The sequence below is a fragment of the Coffea arabica genome, chromosome 3e (genome assembly GCF_036785885.1).
Source record: "Coffea arabica cultivar ET-39 chromosome 3e, Coffea Arabica ET-39 HiFi, whole genome shotgun sequence".
NCBI classification, from domain to species: Eukaryota; Viridiplantae; Streptophyta; class Magnoliopsida; order Gentianales; family Rubiaceae; genus Coffea; species Coffea arabica.
This window is the reverse complement of record NC_092315.1, coordinates 41,239,277-41,256,920: the sequence shown is the minus strand read 5'-3', so window position 1 is coordinate 41,256,920 and position 17,644 is coordinate 41,239,277. Positions and strand designations below refer to the sequence as shown.

At 35.9% G+C, this 17,644-nt stretch overlaps 1 protein-coding gene across 1 annotated transcript; it reads left to right on the top strand.

Annotated features, from left to right (window-relative positions):
* Positions 1-7,344: 7,344 nt before the first annotated feature.
* LOC113737642 (L-type lectin-domain containing receptor kinase IV.1-like) lies at positions 7,345-9,549 on the top strand. Its single transcript, XM_027264837.2, has one exon. The coding sequence runs from the start codon at positions 7,393-7,395 to the stop codon at positions 9,400-9,402; it is 2,010 nt and encodes a 669-aa protein (XP_027120638.1). The 5' UTR covers positions 7,345-7,392; the 3' UTR covers positions 9,403-9,549.
* The last annotated feature ends 8,095 nt before the right edge of the window (positions 9,550-17,644 follow it).

Sequence of the window (17,644 nt, the reverse complement as noted above, 5' to 3'; positions counted from 1 at the left end):
GCATGAGACATGTTGAATGATTTTCACGTTAACATGAAGCCAATGTGACTTGTGTTTAGTTAAGGGGTGTGTATAGCTCAATTTGGGACAAAAATCTAGTAGAGTTTACGTCCAAAAAGTGGACCAAAATTTTATTCTTCATGAGGCTACCCAAAACAGAAATTTTGTTTGAAATTAGAAATGATTTTTGACGTTTGGACTTCGTTTTGGTTAAATGTGGACTAAATTGTCCCAAAAATGTTTTCTAGCATTAACCTTTGTTACCAGATCCACTTCGAGTCAATAACCTTGAATTTTATTAGACCAAATGCCCTATTTCGAGAAATATGCCAAATTTGGAAATTTTCTTGAAAACTCAAGTTTTTGCCTTCATGAAAATCCTTGAACCAAGTTGGTCAATGAAATTTGGCAAACTTAAGGAGTTTCTATTTTATAGAAATTCCAACGGCTAGTTTTACTTGGTTTATATGATTTCCTCTTAAAAGAATTTTCCAAGATATTTTTGGGGAAAATTAGAGGGGAAAATTCTTCTAAATGGTTAAATGTGATTTTTCTCAACTTGTGACACCAAAGGGGCGTTAATTGTTTATACGACTCTAGAACTTGGTTATTGGAACATTTGACGAATTTAGCAAGTTTTTGGTTTTAAAGAAACCTCAAAATTTAATTTCACTTGAAATTTGTGGATTTCACTTTGAGAATACGATTAATGCTAGTTTGGGATTTTTGAGTGAAATTAAATGCTAGAAGACTTGAGTAAACTCGCCAACTCAAAAGTAGAAATTTACGTGAATTATTTGTATGTTTTTAGGAGTTGGTGAAGGGCACAACCTCGGTCAAAGTTTGGAATTCTAGACACTTCACTTAGGTGAGTGTCTCTTGCGTGAATCGTGTTTAACTGCTAGTTGAACTACTTGTTAAAAGTACTTGCTAGAGATATCATGAAATATTATATGCTATGTGATTGCGTGAAATGCCACAAGTACAAGTGTTGCAAGGTCGATTGGAGCGTGGTCTCGTCGACTAAATAAACCAAACGGATGTACGTACCACGCTCTATTAGAGTGGGAGGTACCTCTCTGCCGTCTTGGTAAAAGTGCTTGCAAAATTCGTGTTGGAGTCTGGCCCGAAAATAAGGGGGAAGTCGTTGCTAGGAGACGTGTAGATTAGGGAAAATGTCTACATGGAGATTAGGTAGTGAAAGTTGACGGAGTGTCAACTACTATAAATTACCTGATCAAGCGCGAGGACTTTGGCTCCTGAGAGCCCCGTATCCTTTTCTTGTCATGTTACTTCGTTTTCCTAAATTGTTAATTGCTTACTTGTCCATTTGTACTTGTTAAATTGCCCTACGTGAATTGCATGTTTCGAGGCACCACAGAGCTATTGGCTCATCCCTTCCAATTTGTTTTCCTTGACAGGTTCTGAAATGCATGAAGTCTTGGAGAACTAGAAAAGAAATGTTATATTTTGAATGCCCACTTTTGTAATTGTACTTTGGGAGATACTTTAATATCTTTTGGATGATTTTCTTGTGCCTTTGGGAAAATGTGAATCCTGTGGTGCTTCTGTGCCCTGGATTAGGAACTATAAATTGTAAGTTAAGTATTTTAAGCTCGACGTTTTCGTTGGTATTTGGAATTGTATTTTTGGGCTGTATAAGTTGAATTGTATGATTTATTTAAGTACTTAGCTTGCTCGAGGAGTAATGTTTATTTTCGATTTATGTTTGGTGATATTAGTTGCTAGAGTGAGTGAGTCCTGGCGAGAGTTAGGCAGGCGACCCGCCAACCCTTTGGTTCGCCTTAGGGGGAAGTGGGGCCGTCACACATCATGCTCCTCTTTTCAGATGTGTCTATCGACTCTCTTTCAGTTATTTCTTCTATAACCATGTCCTCTGCATGATAACCTTCATTCCTGATCATACCTTTTCCCAGATCCATAGTTACCTTGCTAATTTCTATATTTTCCTTCTTTTCAATCTCACTTCCCTCTGTGTTTTTTCCCCCATTCGTTTCCCTTTCTCCACTATTTTTTCCAGCTCTTTACTTTCTCCCAGAATCTCTCTCTATTTTTCCTCAATCACTGCTTTCTTCTGATCACTATCCTTACCCTCCTTGTCGCCCCTTCTATTGCTCGTTTCAACCATAACCCCAAGCCCTTTTTCAACAGTTGTCCCAGCACTTGTTCCAGGCACTTTGCTTACCATTGATACTACCATACCCCTCTGATTTACTTCTGTGCCAGTTGTTTTCCAAGCTCTCAAAGGGGATACCATTATGTTCCCCGCTCTCATCCATGCCCTATACTGACCTTCCCTACTAGACTGCCTTTCACTCATTTCCCCAGTGCACGACTTGTCCCCATGTCCTATTACCCCACAGTTGTAACAAAAATCCGGGCATCGCTCGTATTTAAATTCCACCCAAGTATTCACTCCCTCTAACTTCACCAGAGTTCCTCTCGGAAGAGGTTGTAGAACATCAATCTCAGCCATTATCTTCATATGCCTCCCTTCTTCCCCCCCCTGGTGGAACGATTACCTCTCTTGTAGATCTAAACAGTTTCCCTAACTTGAACCCCACTGTTCTACACATCCAGTGGACTGGAAGATTCCAGATTTGTACCCATAAGTGCGCAAATCTAAAGTGGTTGAGATTTCTTTCACACCCAACTTTCCATTCTTTGATCACAAAAATCTGATTATCCATTATCCACGGCCCTCCCATCAGAATTTTTCCACGGTCATCTTTCTTTTCTAGCTGGAATTGAAAAAGGTTAGGTTCTAACTCAGTTACAACCATATTTCTCGGATACCCCCAGACATGATTGGTAAAGTTTTTTACCCCAGTGAAATTTGCCACCTTTTCTCCTATCAACCTTCCAACTAAGCCTCTGCTACAATCCTGGACCCCCTCGTTTATATCATCAGAGCAGAGGTCCACACCCTCCAGCTCCGACTTAGAGAGCTCAAACTTGCTAAAAGCTCGAGTTAATTCTTCCTCCGTCCTCGAGAATCCCAGCTACGTTGGTTCTACCTTTGCACTATTTCCCTTCTTAGAAGCTCCAATCGATTAAACCTGCAAGACAGAGTAGAAGAACACTAGGTAAGAAAAAGCTCAGAAAACCTAACAAACTGTACTACCAAACCTTCGAAACCCTCTAGCTAGCACACACAGACTCAACAATACATACAAACACCCTTTATGGAGATCAGCCTTTCACAGTTCTCAGGATCATGACTTCTTTCACACTTGGGAACAGAGGATTTAGCTCGAAGATTGATTTACTGTTGTTGTTTTGGGTGTTTCGGTTGTACAGAAGATGAAAGGTCACTATGGTTGGGTTTGAAAGTTCAAATGTTCTTTCTATTCTGGGTTGCCGCTAACATTCGAATTTTGGAATCTCCTATTCGCAGGAGAGGGGCTCTCAAACTAGAGAGAGACGCATCTAACACCCACTAAGCTGTTTTGCTTATACACTTTTGGCCACTCAATTTTTTTTTTGTTTTAATATAGTTACTAAACCCTAAAATTAGTATACTAATGGTCATTCCATCAATTTTGCTATTAATGCTAATGGAATAAACTCCATGTGCATTTCATATACCAAAAAAACTAGGGCAACTTTGTAAGGTCAATCTTTTATGTATTTTTTGTCCATCTAGAGCTTTATTTTTCAATTAACAAAAAAAATAAATTTAGAATCTATAAAAGTTGCTTTAATAGATTCTAATTTATAAGTATTAACAAAATATCTGAATTATATGCTCAAATTCTTGTGAATTATTTTCAAGAACCTTGAAATTAAATGAAAATAGCATATCTAATGGCAAAATTTGAATTAAAGATTGCTAATATATTATTTTGGTGAGTTGCATAGCCAATTTGAATGAAAGATTGCTAAAAGTATATTGTTTGTATAGTTTAATGATTGTTTAACATTTTTGCCTCATTTATTTGAACGAATTCACCTATAGCCTTTAGTGTGTTCAATGTATGTGCAACTTATGTTTTAGGGTTAACACAAAATTTAGACAGAATGACCATATATATATATATAATTAAGTGGCCTTTTGTATAAAAAATAATTAAGTGATTAAAAGTGTACAAGTAAATAGTTTAGTGGCTATTATAATTTTTTGTCTTTGGGTCAAGAAGCTTAGTAGACATATTTATCCTTAAATTTTGGCACGTGAATTGTGCATGTTTAGTTTATTTTATAGATTAAGAAGAAAAACCGACAAAATATCCATGAGTGATTGAATTGGGACTAAAAACAGTTCAATGATCAAAAGTAAACACAGGAATAGTTTAATAGCACTCAAGGTTTTTTTGTCCACAGAGGGGAAAATAGGACAGAGGATTTTATGCAGATTCAATGGTGTTCAGATAAAAGTAATTGATGAAGAGCAATGATAATTTGGAGAGGCCCAAGAGAAGAAATGTTGTAGGCATGCTCCCGATCCAACAAAATTATTAATTTGGAATATTCAATTTCTTTTCCATTCACAATTTTTTTTGCCACAAATTAACGGGAATCATATATATATATATATAAAGTCGTATTCTCATCCTTATCCTTTTATTTTATCTTTTTCCTACGTGGCTTAACGATAGGACAAGTAGTTGTAACGCGCTTTATGAGTTAACCTCCTAATAACCTACGCTATTTCATCCCTCTTTTTTCTCTTGCCTTTACAATTCTAGATAATCCTTCCATTCTTTTACCTTTTTTTTTCCTTAACCCTAATCGTCAAGCCTAAATTTCCTGGGGATTAGTATAAATAATTTTGAATTATGTTTTTAACTCTCTCATCTTCAACTCAAAAGTTCGAAATATCAATTCAAATATTAGACTATCTTTATCAGATTATTGCTATCGCAGATACTCTACATTTTTACTCATATATATGGTTCTCGATCTATTACTCATCACCTTATCAAGCAGTGAAAATGTTTACACTTTTTCACCAATTTTTTTGGAAAGTTTTTTTTTTTAACTTCAATGCAAGGACCGGATTTGGAACTTCGTTTTTATTCCCTTCAATGCAAGGACGGCATTTGGACTTTGTTTATACTCGCTGTATGTGGTCTGTAATTTCCTACACCTTCTTCATAGCTAGGTCATTGAATTTGAATTTTCTAAGTAAGTCTTCAAAAGTTACAGTTTGGTTTTTATTTCTGGCAAGGTTTTTGTAATTAATTTGTTATTTCAATTTATGGATTCACTCTTCAATTCAAGTAGAACACATATTACTTTTTGGTTAGTGATTTAAAAGTGGCCTTTTAAACTATGTGTTTTCACAAGATTTTTTAATTGCCTTTGACAATTTATTAATTGTCTTCAACAATGTACTATTTTTTTTTTATTTTCTAGGTTTCTGGGGTTAAAAAAATGTGCAGTTTTCAATGTTTTTTTTAGACTTTGGTAGAAAGCTTCTAAAGAACAAGAAGGTGTCATTGATTACATAAATGGCAAGGCATCAAGTTCATTGTCATACAGCAGTTCACGTCATGCAATATATATCAGACTATTTATATTTTTTATGTTTTTGACTTAAGAGCAAAATACATCTTATGTTTTTGTTTTGCTTCTATTAGCCGTAAACAGATTTAGAAGGTTGCTGTGTTCCTATGACTTGATTGATTCTGAATTCTGATCTTTTATTAATATTTCATTCGACTTCTTTTCTTTTCACATTAACCTTTAAGCCATTTATATTAAGTACCAAAATTGATGTTTTGGTAACGGGTTGGCCATTCTTTTGTTTACAGAAGATCAACCAAGAATGATCTTGCCTATTTTCAAGTTTTTGAATGTTATCATATCGTCGAATGTTTTTTTTCGCATTTTTGAATTATTAATCACTGAATTAGATGTTTAAATTTACATTATAAGACTATTTTTGAATAACAATGTGCACATAGTAATGTATTTAAGAAAGGTTATAATAGATTATACAATAAGTTTGTATTTTATGCAAATATTTTTATGAACTACACTAAATAATTTATTATTTTTAAACAATTCCCATTCAACGAATGAGTACAAAGCTAGTTTAACAAGATTTAGGTGCCAACTTATGTCATATTAAGTTGGGGAATGGGCCCTTTTTCAAGATTTGATACGACGAAAGAAATTTTCCCGCGAAAATAATCTTCCCTTGGAGTAGAATATCACAAGGATTTCAGCCTGGTTGAATATCCATACTCTTATAAATTTACCATGAGTTAATTGGATAAGAATGTAAGAAAAATCTGATCTCAATTTTTGGTGACACCAAAACTACCGTCCTCTCTATTTGTCCCGTACATTACGTTATCATCTCACTAATAATCGATATCGCTTGTGCATGGGTCTGTAATTTTTTACAAAAAAATAATAATAATAATAATTATATCAGTCATGGTAACCACTATAAAAATGAAACGTCCATCTGACCATGGGATTAGTTAATTAAACCAAAAAAAAAGAAAAGAACAAATTTTTTTTTACAAAAATATCCAAATTCAAAACAAAAAAAAGTTCAAAGAATACTTCTGGTCAAGAAGATTTTATTTAGTGGCTAAGATTTAGAGTCCAAAAGTTAAAGATTTTGCAATCAAATGCACCACCTCCCTCTCCACTTCCTAAATCTCACTATTACTAAAAAATAAAAGTTTAAAGAGTACTACAAATGTGAATGGAAACATATACAACTTCCTCATTAGTTTCGGTATTAAATAATCAATAAAAATCATAATAGTTGACAATCATTAATCATATAAACTTTAATTCATAAAGTATGTAATCAATAAAATATACAAATAGGCTCAACCAATCAGAATAAATCTATTAGGAAATTCAAAATCTGTGCACCAGAATTTCAATGAATAAAACTTAACGCCAAACTTGAAAGATAGTGTTATAAGTGAAATAGCATTATGACTAATTTACAAGGCATCATTAAAACGAAAAACAAAATGCACTAATACTGAGAAATAACCATGAATAGCAGAAAAGAGCACAAAAAATTGACCAAAAAGCTGAAAATTCCACTCAAATAACATAAAAAGAACATTTTGGTCACTAATATGCAACAAAAATACAGAAATGTGGTGATGCCTCTTTTGAATTGTTTGATTTGTTGTATTACGATACTTATCAATAGTGGTTTCTATTACAAAAATGAAATATGTCGATGTATATTTTGTTATTTGACTTATGGTGATAATTAAGTTTCTATACTCCCTATAAGAGTACTAGTATTAATAAGATTATAATATAATCAAAATCTGGTCTTAATTCTTAAAGATGCCTAAAGCATCCCAACAATGTTGGCACCCAAGTCATATAAGCTACTTAACTAGAAGGATTTGGCAATTCGCTCACAAAGTCGTAGCCGTATCCATGTCATTCAAGCTAGTAACAACAGTCCTAGCCTCTTTTGTAGTTCATATAGCTGCTAGTGCTTCATCACCTAATGATGTTGGATTCATCTATCAAGGATTTAGGTCCTCGAATCTAAGCCTTGATGGATTAGCCGAAGTCACCAAAAGTGGCCTCCTACAAGTAACCAATTTTACCAAATCACAAATGGGGCATGCCTTTTATCCTAATCCCATCAATTTCAAGAACAATTCTAATAGTTCAGCTTTCTCCTTTTCCACCCACTTTGTGTTTGCTATCGTGCCTGAAGTCTCTGGCCGAAGTGGACATGGATTAGCTTTCGTGATTGCACCAACAAGAGGCCTTCCAGGAGGGCTTGCCACAATATTCCTTGGCCTCTTGAACATAAGCACCAATGGAAATGCAGATAATCACGTTTTCGCAGTGGAGCTTGACACCGTCCAAAATGAGGAATTCAACGATATCAATGACAACCATGTTGGAATTGACATAAACTCCTTGAATTCTACGGTATCCAAGCCAGCAGGTTACCATGAACATGAGAAGAATTCATTCGATAACTTAACTCTTGGTAGCTCTCAGCTGATGCAACTTTGGGTGGAATACGATGGGGTGGATAAGAGAATCGATGTTACATTAGCTCCAAGTAAGGCTGTGAAACCGAATACTCCTCTTTTGTCTTTGTCTTATGATCTTTCATCACTCGTGCAGCAAACCATGTATGTTGGCTTTTCTGCATCTACTGGTATATTGGCAGCAGGAACAGCTCATTTTGTGCTGGGATGGAGCTTCAAGATGAATGGTATTGCGCAAGCCCTAGATCTCTCCCGGCTTCCCAATCTACCTAGACTTCACTCCAAGAAAGTCTCCAAATTTTTTACCTTGGGACTGCCGCAAATTTGCATATTTTTGCTGTTAATTGTAATATTCGGAGTTGCTTATTATCTGAGGAGGAAGCGGAAATTTGCAGAAGTGCTGGAAGACTGGGAGCTTGCTTACGGACCGCACAGGATCAAGTATAAAGATTTGTATATTGCCACCAAAGGTTTTAGAGAGAAGGAGCTATTGGGGGAAGGGGGATTTGGCCAGGTCTACAAAGGAGTATTGCCAGCAAACAACATGGAAGTTGCTGTCAAGAAGGTATCGCATCAAACAAGACAGGGAATGAGAGAATTTATTGCAGAAATCGTTAGTATTGGACGCTTACGCCACCGGAATTTAGTACCGCTATTGGGCTATTGTCGGCGTAAAGGAGAGCTACTTTTAGTATATGAATTCATGTCCAGTGGTAGTCTGGACAGCTATCTGTACAACCAACCAAAGTCTACCCTCAACTGGAGCCAACGATTGCGAATCATCAAAGGTGTAGCGTCTGGATTATTCTATCTACACGAAGAATGGGAGCAAATGGTGATTCATAGAGATGTAAAAGCTAGTAATGTATTGTTAGATTCTGAACTGAATGGAAGACTAGGAGATTTCGGCCTCGCAAGGCTATATGATCATGGAAGTCTACCTCGAACCACCCACGTAGTTGGAACTATCGGGTACCTTGCCCCAGAGCAAAGTCGAACGGGGAAGGCCACAACGAGCACTGATGTATACGCTTTTGGGGCCTTTTTGCTTGAGGTTATCTGTGGAAGGAGGCCAATAGATCCAGAAGCACCAGCAGAGAAGGTTGTTTTGGTTGATTGGGTAGATTCATGCTGGAGGGCAGGTGATATTTTCCAGGTAGTTGATCAAAATTTGAGTACCCTATACGTGGAGGAGGAAGCAGAATTGGTGCTGAAACTGGGCTTGTTGTGCTCTCATTCAGAACCGAGGACTAGGCCGAGTATGCGGCAAGTTCTGTTGTACTTGGAGAGATCAGCTGCGCTGCCAGAGTTTTCACCTCGGGGCATTTCTGCTACTGGTTTTGGCTTCGATGATATTACCATGTCATTGTCATTTTCTGAAGAAAAGGGTCGTTCACCTTCTCTAACAGAATCTGTTCTGTCATGTGGTCGGTAACTAGGAAGTTTTTTCTTCTATATTTTTACTCTTTAAGGAGCTAATTTCGCTGCTTTCATGATTCAAGAAGTAGAAATAAATCAAAGCTTCTATTTCTGTAAATTACAGTGACAGGTGAGGCATATATTATGGTGTATTTGGTCTGTCTTTCTTCATCGTCTTTCTACTCAGCAAATGGCTCGAAGCTATTCGCTAACAAACTCTTCGTCACTCCATCAGACTCACATTTCTGTTATTTAAAATCATCAACAATCTTTGAACCTTCATTAACTCTTGCAAATCCAATCACTCATGCTTCTTAACTTGCTAGAAACTGGTAATTTCATTTAATTCTTTCATGACAATTTCCAGTCATGTGATGATATGTTCAAAAGTTAAGCCTGCTGAAGTGGGGAAAAAAAAGACAATTTAGCATAATTTCCGAAAAACAGTTATAATCATGACAATAACTCAAAAGGAATCTGTTTAGTTTGCCTAAGAAAAAAATGAAAGCAAAGTTCTGAACTAGCAATGATATCACAAATATAATTTAGTTATATAAAAATTGACATATCATAGGAAAAAAACCTATGAAAATTTTAGATATGGTGTGTTTACATCTTAAATGAAAATTGATATACTTATAACTAAATCCAAAAGACCTATTTGACAAATAATAGACTAACATTGGTTTGTAATTAGAAAAATATTCATAAGAGCATTCATATATATTTATTCAAATTATCCAAAAGTCAATATGGATAATATAAAAGTTTGTATACAAAATTCAAGTCTATAGGAACACGCCTAGCTTGACCTTTCCTGGGATGAACAGGTGTACTCATCCTAAGATGAGATTGACCTTTCTTCCACTTGGTTCAAGAAAACGCAAAAAAAAAAAAAAAAAAAAAAAAAAAAAAATTAGGAAACGGAAAATTTGTTTTAAAAAAAGGGGCACCACAAACCAATAAACAAATGAAGAAGCCAGTTTATTCCAGTTCTTTTTTGTTCAGCAGATCAAACGAGCAGATTCAGTTTGAGTTTTTAAACACATAAAAAAGAAGCATAATCTGAAACTTATTATAGTGCTAATGAATGATAAACACAATCTAGATTTTAATGCATTTGACTGAAAATTACAGCAGTCCTTATCCTTAAGTCCTAACGTGCACGGTTTTGATTTGAATCCCCTGGTAAGAGCAAGTTATATTACAACATCTTGCGGATGACCAAAGACTGCAGACAACTCTTTAATTAGTTTGTTAACAAAGTCTTCGGACTACTGAGATTCCTCTACGTTTGAAGGGCAATCTGAAAAGCTACCATCCCACGCCTACCTCCCAATCTTGAGAAAAATCGCGCCCTGCAGCCTTGACTGCTCTAGGTTATTGTAGCGGTTCTTCGCAGGTGTTGATTATTTATTAAACTTTTTTTTTTTTTTTTTGAAAACCAAACTTATGTCATACTCATATCACCAGAAAGATTTAATGTGGTGGGGTTACCATTAATTCTACTTCCACATTTCACCTCCTACTCCAGCTTCCACCTCAGGTCCCTGTTTTTAGCGGTTTTATGCAGGTGTTGACTTTTATACACTTTTTTAAAAATTAAAAACTAAAATTATGTCATACTCGTATGACAAAAAAATTCATTGTGGTGGATCCCCTACCATTTCCACCATCTAATCTCGAAATAGTCATTACAGGTGTTGATTTTAATTCAACTTTTATAAGGAAAAAAAATCAATCCAAATACTCAGCTATAATGTTAAACACTAAGAAAGTAATAATTTGAACTCAATCTGAAATTCAAAGTATTACAAATTCTTGCTTAAAAAATAAATACCTAGAGAAAGAAAGAACCGAGTGAGGTTCAACAAGCATATATAGGAGCATATACAGGAATGGGGTGGGGGTGTCCCCATCCCTACCCCAATACAATCCTCTACGTTTCTTTAGCCTGAAAATGAAACATGACTAATTGAAATCATATCTTCCCATAAACGAATAGTCTAGTCGTGGAAAAGGTTAGGTGATACATTTGAGTCATATTAGGCTATTAGCATAGTGATTGACTAGTGCATTAAGTCACAACGTGTGTGAACTAAATAACTCTCCAAAATTATGTGTGTGCAAGGCATTTGTCAAAAATAAAAATATATATCAATGAGCAGTTATAGAACAGTTACCTACCGTAACAGGTTGTTGCTAACACAATTTAAGATTTTCACAAAAAAAAAAATTTCTCTTAAAAATGTAACATCAAATACAAAAAATCTCTCTTAAGAAAAAGAAAAAATTAAGAATTATAACATTTTAATGTTACAAATTGTTTTTAATATTTATAATTTTAATATTTTAAAAAATTTCATACCAATTTTCTCTTTAAAAAAAAAAATTTTAATTTTCTCTCTTAAAAATTATAATTATAATTTTTCTCTTTATGTTGATTTAATGATATTTTCTCAAAAAAAATTTAATTTCTTACGTAGATGGGTTTATTTTTTATGCTATAATTTTTAATTTTTTTATGTTGATTAAATGTCATGTGCATATCAGATGCAGTTAGATTTGGAAGAAACTAAAGTGATATTTCAATTTTACCCTTAAAATCTCTATCAGGTTATTATTTTGGGACTAATTTAGTTCATTTTTAGAACATGAGAGACTAATTTGTTTTATTTTAAAAGTAATGGAAAAAACAAAAATTTTGTCAAGATGCGAGCAACTAAACAAATCGTTTTCCCTTGGACTTTTGCTATGAAAGTAATAAACCAGTTATAGAATGACTGATAGGTTGTCGAGCCCATGCAATAATAATAAAAACCTAACGACCACCTAAAACAATCAATAATCAATTCCAGATACTGGAGTAAGGACTCTAGATGTGCAATGAGTTACTTGATTCACCCTGGTTCCGAAGAGTGTGCTTAATCCGATATACCAGAATTGACTAATTGACAAAATTACTAACTAGTAGATAGTGACAAGTAGGGTCGTCTTTTCAGGGACTGGGGAAAAGTTCTTTTCTTTTCAAGCCAAGACAAACGGGGCGTTTGAGAATTAGATGCTAATGAATCACTAACTAAATAAATTAAATGCGAAAAATAATTAATTGAGAGAGATAATTGGAGAAACTCTAGTCAAGGATACACTTCAAAAATGGTTCATGTAACTGATCATCGATTCAAATATAATTCTAACATTCATTAGTAGACTGGTTATAACTGTCATACTGATAGGGTGTTAATTGTTAGTAATTTTCTGGTTGATTTTCCTCATTATTTGTGCCAAATATTTTGTTAATTGTCGGATTCTACTTATAATTGGTATTTGGACATAATTGCAGGAGTAGAGTACAAAATTCTGATAAATGAGGGATGAGATGTGGAAATCTGCATGGAGTTACAAGCCCAATTCCAATTGGAAGACAAAGTTTCCTATTTTGAAGGAGGTGTGGTGCGTTGGCACTTGGCAGGAGGAAACCGAGAAGCAATGGGACTCTTCCCTATTATTTCTCTTGGCAGCCGTCAATTTTGACCCTAGCTAGAATTGGACTTTGGCATCTTTTATGTTGCTTTTTCTATTCCATCGTATGTAGACACTTAGTAGAAAAAGAAAACAATTAGCCATTTTTTGGCTTGGAGTTGTCTTTGGCATTGTTCTTAATTCCATTGCTTTTTCCATCTAAATTTTGGGACAATGTACGCCGCAACGATCTCTGCAATATCGCATGGGATTTTCCTTCATAGAGATGAACTAAATCTCTTTTTCTAGTCAAGCAACAACGGAGGCTTTGGTTCATCTAAAAATTGTGAGATCGAATTAATTTTATTTATTCCTCTTATTTACTGGTATTTGCATATTCTCTGTTTGTAATGTTTATGGTTGTTTTGTTAAATTAAATATCCTGGGCCCGGACGTTGGATTAATTTAGCAACCTGATGTCAATTAGAGTCTTAAATCCTTAATTGTTTAATTGCTCTAAAATAGTGACAACTGGTATGATTAGCTTTGTGTCAGGAGAATACGCAGGCTAATCTAAAATAACCTTGGTAGTGTGTTATTTGGTTAGAATAGGAATCCTCTAACACGTAAGGCAATTGGGAAATTAAATCTTACGGGCGTACCTAAGGTTATTTCCCGATTAGAATAGTGATTGACGGATGTACCTCAGTCATCGAAACAGTAAGAATGAGTTGACTGTTATCGCTTGTTTGGCAGTTATAACTTATTTGTTAGTTAATAATTGGAATTATCTCTGCATCGATGATCAATTAGTTGAACCATTGCTGAAGTTATTTTCTGACTAGAACTTAGCTATTGTTAATTTGGTTTTAACAATTTGACATTTAATTTTTAGTTGGTTATTTATTTTTATTCAAACCGTTTAATTATTGTCATTACTATAAAAACCCCTCATTGTTAGTTTGAACTTCAAAAGAGACAAATACCCCCAATTCCTGTGGATTCGACCCTGCTTATCACTATCTACAGAAATTATATTTCAGTTGAGCAGGTATTTATTACTGCACAGGTTTTGACAACCTATCAATTTTTGGCACCATTACCGGGTATTGGTGCCTGATTAATTTGTTTCTTTTTGAGTTCATCATATTTTTATTTCTATTTTTTTCTCTTATTTCTTTTTTATTACTAGTTTATGGCTGCTGACATTTCGTATTTTGGTGATAGACTGGATTTTATTCCTACGAAAGGAAATGAGGCTTGTGTTTTTTCCGATGATCAATATTCAAATTCACTAAGCTTTCTTGTAGACAAAATGGCTGCTGCAACTTGTGGGATTTATTATGCCACAGATCATTCAACTAGTATGTGTTCTGAATATCAAGATTACCTGAATGCCTATCTCAATAAGTTTGGAGGTTTTTCACCCCAATCTCGAACGTGGCACGACCCTTCTTCAAATGGGTATGATCAAAGTTGGTGGGACAACTCCAACTTTAATTATGCATCAGAGCCAATCGATTTTCAACATCAATAACAACAGCAACAGCCATCATCGATGTAAGAATTGCTCTCACAGACTAACATCGACCTTAAAGAAGATGAGAGTGCAATTATCCGGACAAATGACATGGAACTGCAAGAGTTTCAAGAAAACGGATCTAAAGATGCAGTTGAAAAGGAAGTTGAAGTGCAAGAAATGAGACCCCAATATCAACTCGTCCAAGTGAATGAATCCAATGAACAATCTCCAAATGCGGTGACATCTTCTCTATTCCTTAATCAATATTCTCTTGACTCTTATTCTTCAATTACTATTAGTGAGATTGACTTTATTATGCCAGAAAATTTTGAATTTCATGACAGGAATAAGTTAAGAGTGGCAATGACAAAACATCTTGAACCAATAGATGTGCTTGATGGAGGAGTGAGTGGAGAATTCAGATTATTGTTGACTTGTTTGGTGACATCTATTAGTCCATGGAAGACCGTAGCTCGTGTGTTCAAGGATTACTTTATTTACGAGAGCTATCAGGATTATATAGAGGATGAAATACTGAAACGAGCCACAAGATTTTTCCTCCCTGAATAAACATGACAACGTCTAGACGTTAAAGAAAGGTGCTTTTTGGGAGGCAATCCAAATATTAGTTTTGTTTATTTTTCGTTGTTCAATGCTTTAAATTGGTCGTTTCTCACTTGGGTACTGATTAATCTTGATATTTTTCTTAACTGTGATCAAGACAGGCAATCTTGACGTGCACGCGCGAGGAGGGCACGCGTTAATCGTGTAAACGCCAGCCTCATGGTCAGTAGACTTTTGCAAAATATGGTGTGCCCACACCATGTTGGTAAAACCTCAACATCTCGCGACATCGACAGGAAGTGGAATCTTGGCGTGCCCATGCAAGGAGGGCACGCGTTAAATTGCAAAAAAGTGACTCCCATGGTCAATATACTTTTCCCAATCTTGGGGTGCCCACACTGTGTTTGATGATCCAAGATAAAAAAAAAAAAATACTCAAAAACTCTTTTTTTCTTTTTTTCTTTCTTCCTCTTTTCTTTCTTCTTCCCTAATTCCCTTCCCCCTTTCTCTTTCGGCCGAGAGCTCCACGTCCGCCACCACCTCCTCCATTCTTCACAGCTGTCTGCCGCCCTCTCACTCTCTCCTCACCCTTGCGCGCGACCATCACTCCTTGCCGCGACTGCCACCATCATCGCGAGCCACCAGCCCGTGACCACCGCAGCCCGCTCTCTCTCTCGCTCGCCTCGCTCGCACGTGGCCTCTCTTTTTCCCTCTCGTCCAACGCCAGCGCCACCACCACCTAGCCGCGACCGACACAAACCACCGCGTGGCTGTCGGCCAACCGCGCCATCCTCGTGCTTCAGGGACATTCGGTTTTTACTCCTCTTACTCTTACTTTAGTATTTGGAGCATCACTTTTGGGGGATTGTTTGTTGAACTCACTTGCAATTCATCTGCTCCATTGTTGCCTAATTCATTCGATAATTGCCTTCTGTGGGTCTGTGTTGAGATTTGGTTGGCTCTAGTGTGCCTCTGATTGCCTGCTTGTGACCACTGGCTTTTATTATGTTTATTGTTGCCATAGATTTAGTTGATTGCTAAGTTGATTGTTAGGTTGATTGTGACTCATTGGCTGAAAGCAACCTGCGGGTGTCTTGAAATTGCTGCATTGTTGGGACATTTGTTTAGACCTTAGGTGCCTAACTTGAGCATTTTGTTGATTAGGTTGGCCATTTGAGTTGTTCCATTATCTGTGGGTGCACCAGTGGTACTGATTGGGGTATTTTGACTACATTTGTTGATTCTATTTGGTTGGCTGCCTGATTGAAAGCAAAAACACCTTGTGATTAAGTTGTTATCAAAATTCTAAACTGCTATTGCTGGAATTGCCGATTTCTTGGCTCATTTGCTAATTTCAGTTGGTTGAGTTGTGTAATTAACTGTCCAATTGGAGACACTTTTTGAGATTTTGAGGTGGGCAAGTCTTGCAATTATCTGTTGATTATTGGGAGACATCTCTGACAGTTATTTGCTTGTTGAGATTGGTTCAATTTACTTGCATTGTCGGGTAACCTTCCCCTCGTTACTTGCATTGTCTGGTAACCTGCATATCGATTGCGTGTGGTTTTGCTTGGGATGTTTATTGGGAAGGTCGAACTCGCCGTCCCTTCCCTTCCTCCGTCGCACTCCACAGCCCCGTTCGACATTAGCCGCCCCTACCGCTCCTCGCCACCATTACTCCACCAGAGGGGTCACCACAACCGCTCGAAACCCTCCACCACGTACTCAGGGAAGTTTCGTTGTCCTGTTTGCTTTCTTTGCTTTATGATCTCCATTGAGGACAATGTCAAATTTAGGTGTGGGGTGAGCTGTGGTACAGCTAGTATTTTTAATTTTTTAGATGTTTTTCCTTTATTTCTTGTTATTTGTTCTGTTTTTCTTTTATTTTCTTTTTACTTTTTATTTTTGTGACTGCCAAGGATTGATGATGGTTGTTAACTCCAATGCTACTATTGTCAAGTTTTAGTAATAAAAGTATATCAAGTTAATTTGGTTGAGTCCAAAAACATCTCTTTGGTGAATATCGATGATTGTATGACTCCTATAATTTTTGGTTAATTTCTCTAGGCATAGAGAATAATTGTTGGCATTTTCATGTGAATTGGTCCAATTATTAACTTTAGTTCTCCATGTTTGAAAAAATGAGGTTAGCTGCTGCTATTTTTGTTGTGATATTTTAAGTTATTTTGTTGCTGGCTATGAATAAAATTTGGTTGTACTTCTCTAGTTATTATTGCTGAGTAATTGGGGATCCTCACCAAAAGTGTCGATTCTCGTGTCGAAAAGTAGTAATTCCTATGAGTACATGGTCGTATAGCGATAGGAATTGAGTAACCGGACTCCTTCATCTGACAAATATTGGAATTCACGTCAAAAGGCTCCAATGGCTAGAGACTAAGTCTTTTGTTACAATTGAAAAAGAAAAAAAAGAAAAAAATAGAAAAACGTGACAAAAAAGTGAAGCTTGTGTTAATGTGTGATAAAAGTCAACTTGCCGATTTATGGATTTAATGTTGAGATTTTGATTAAAAGTTGGACCATTTGCTGATAAATGTTGAGCGATCATTCCTTTTTCTTAGATTAGTTTGCCTTAAATTGGAGGAGTTTGTGGTTTAGAAGCTAACCGGGGTGATGTTTCTTGGATCTTGACCATTGATGCTTGATATTTTTTTTTTTTTTTTGTATCTTGGCAATAAGGTAGATGGAGCAA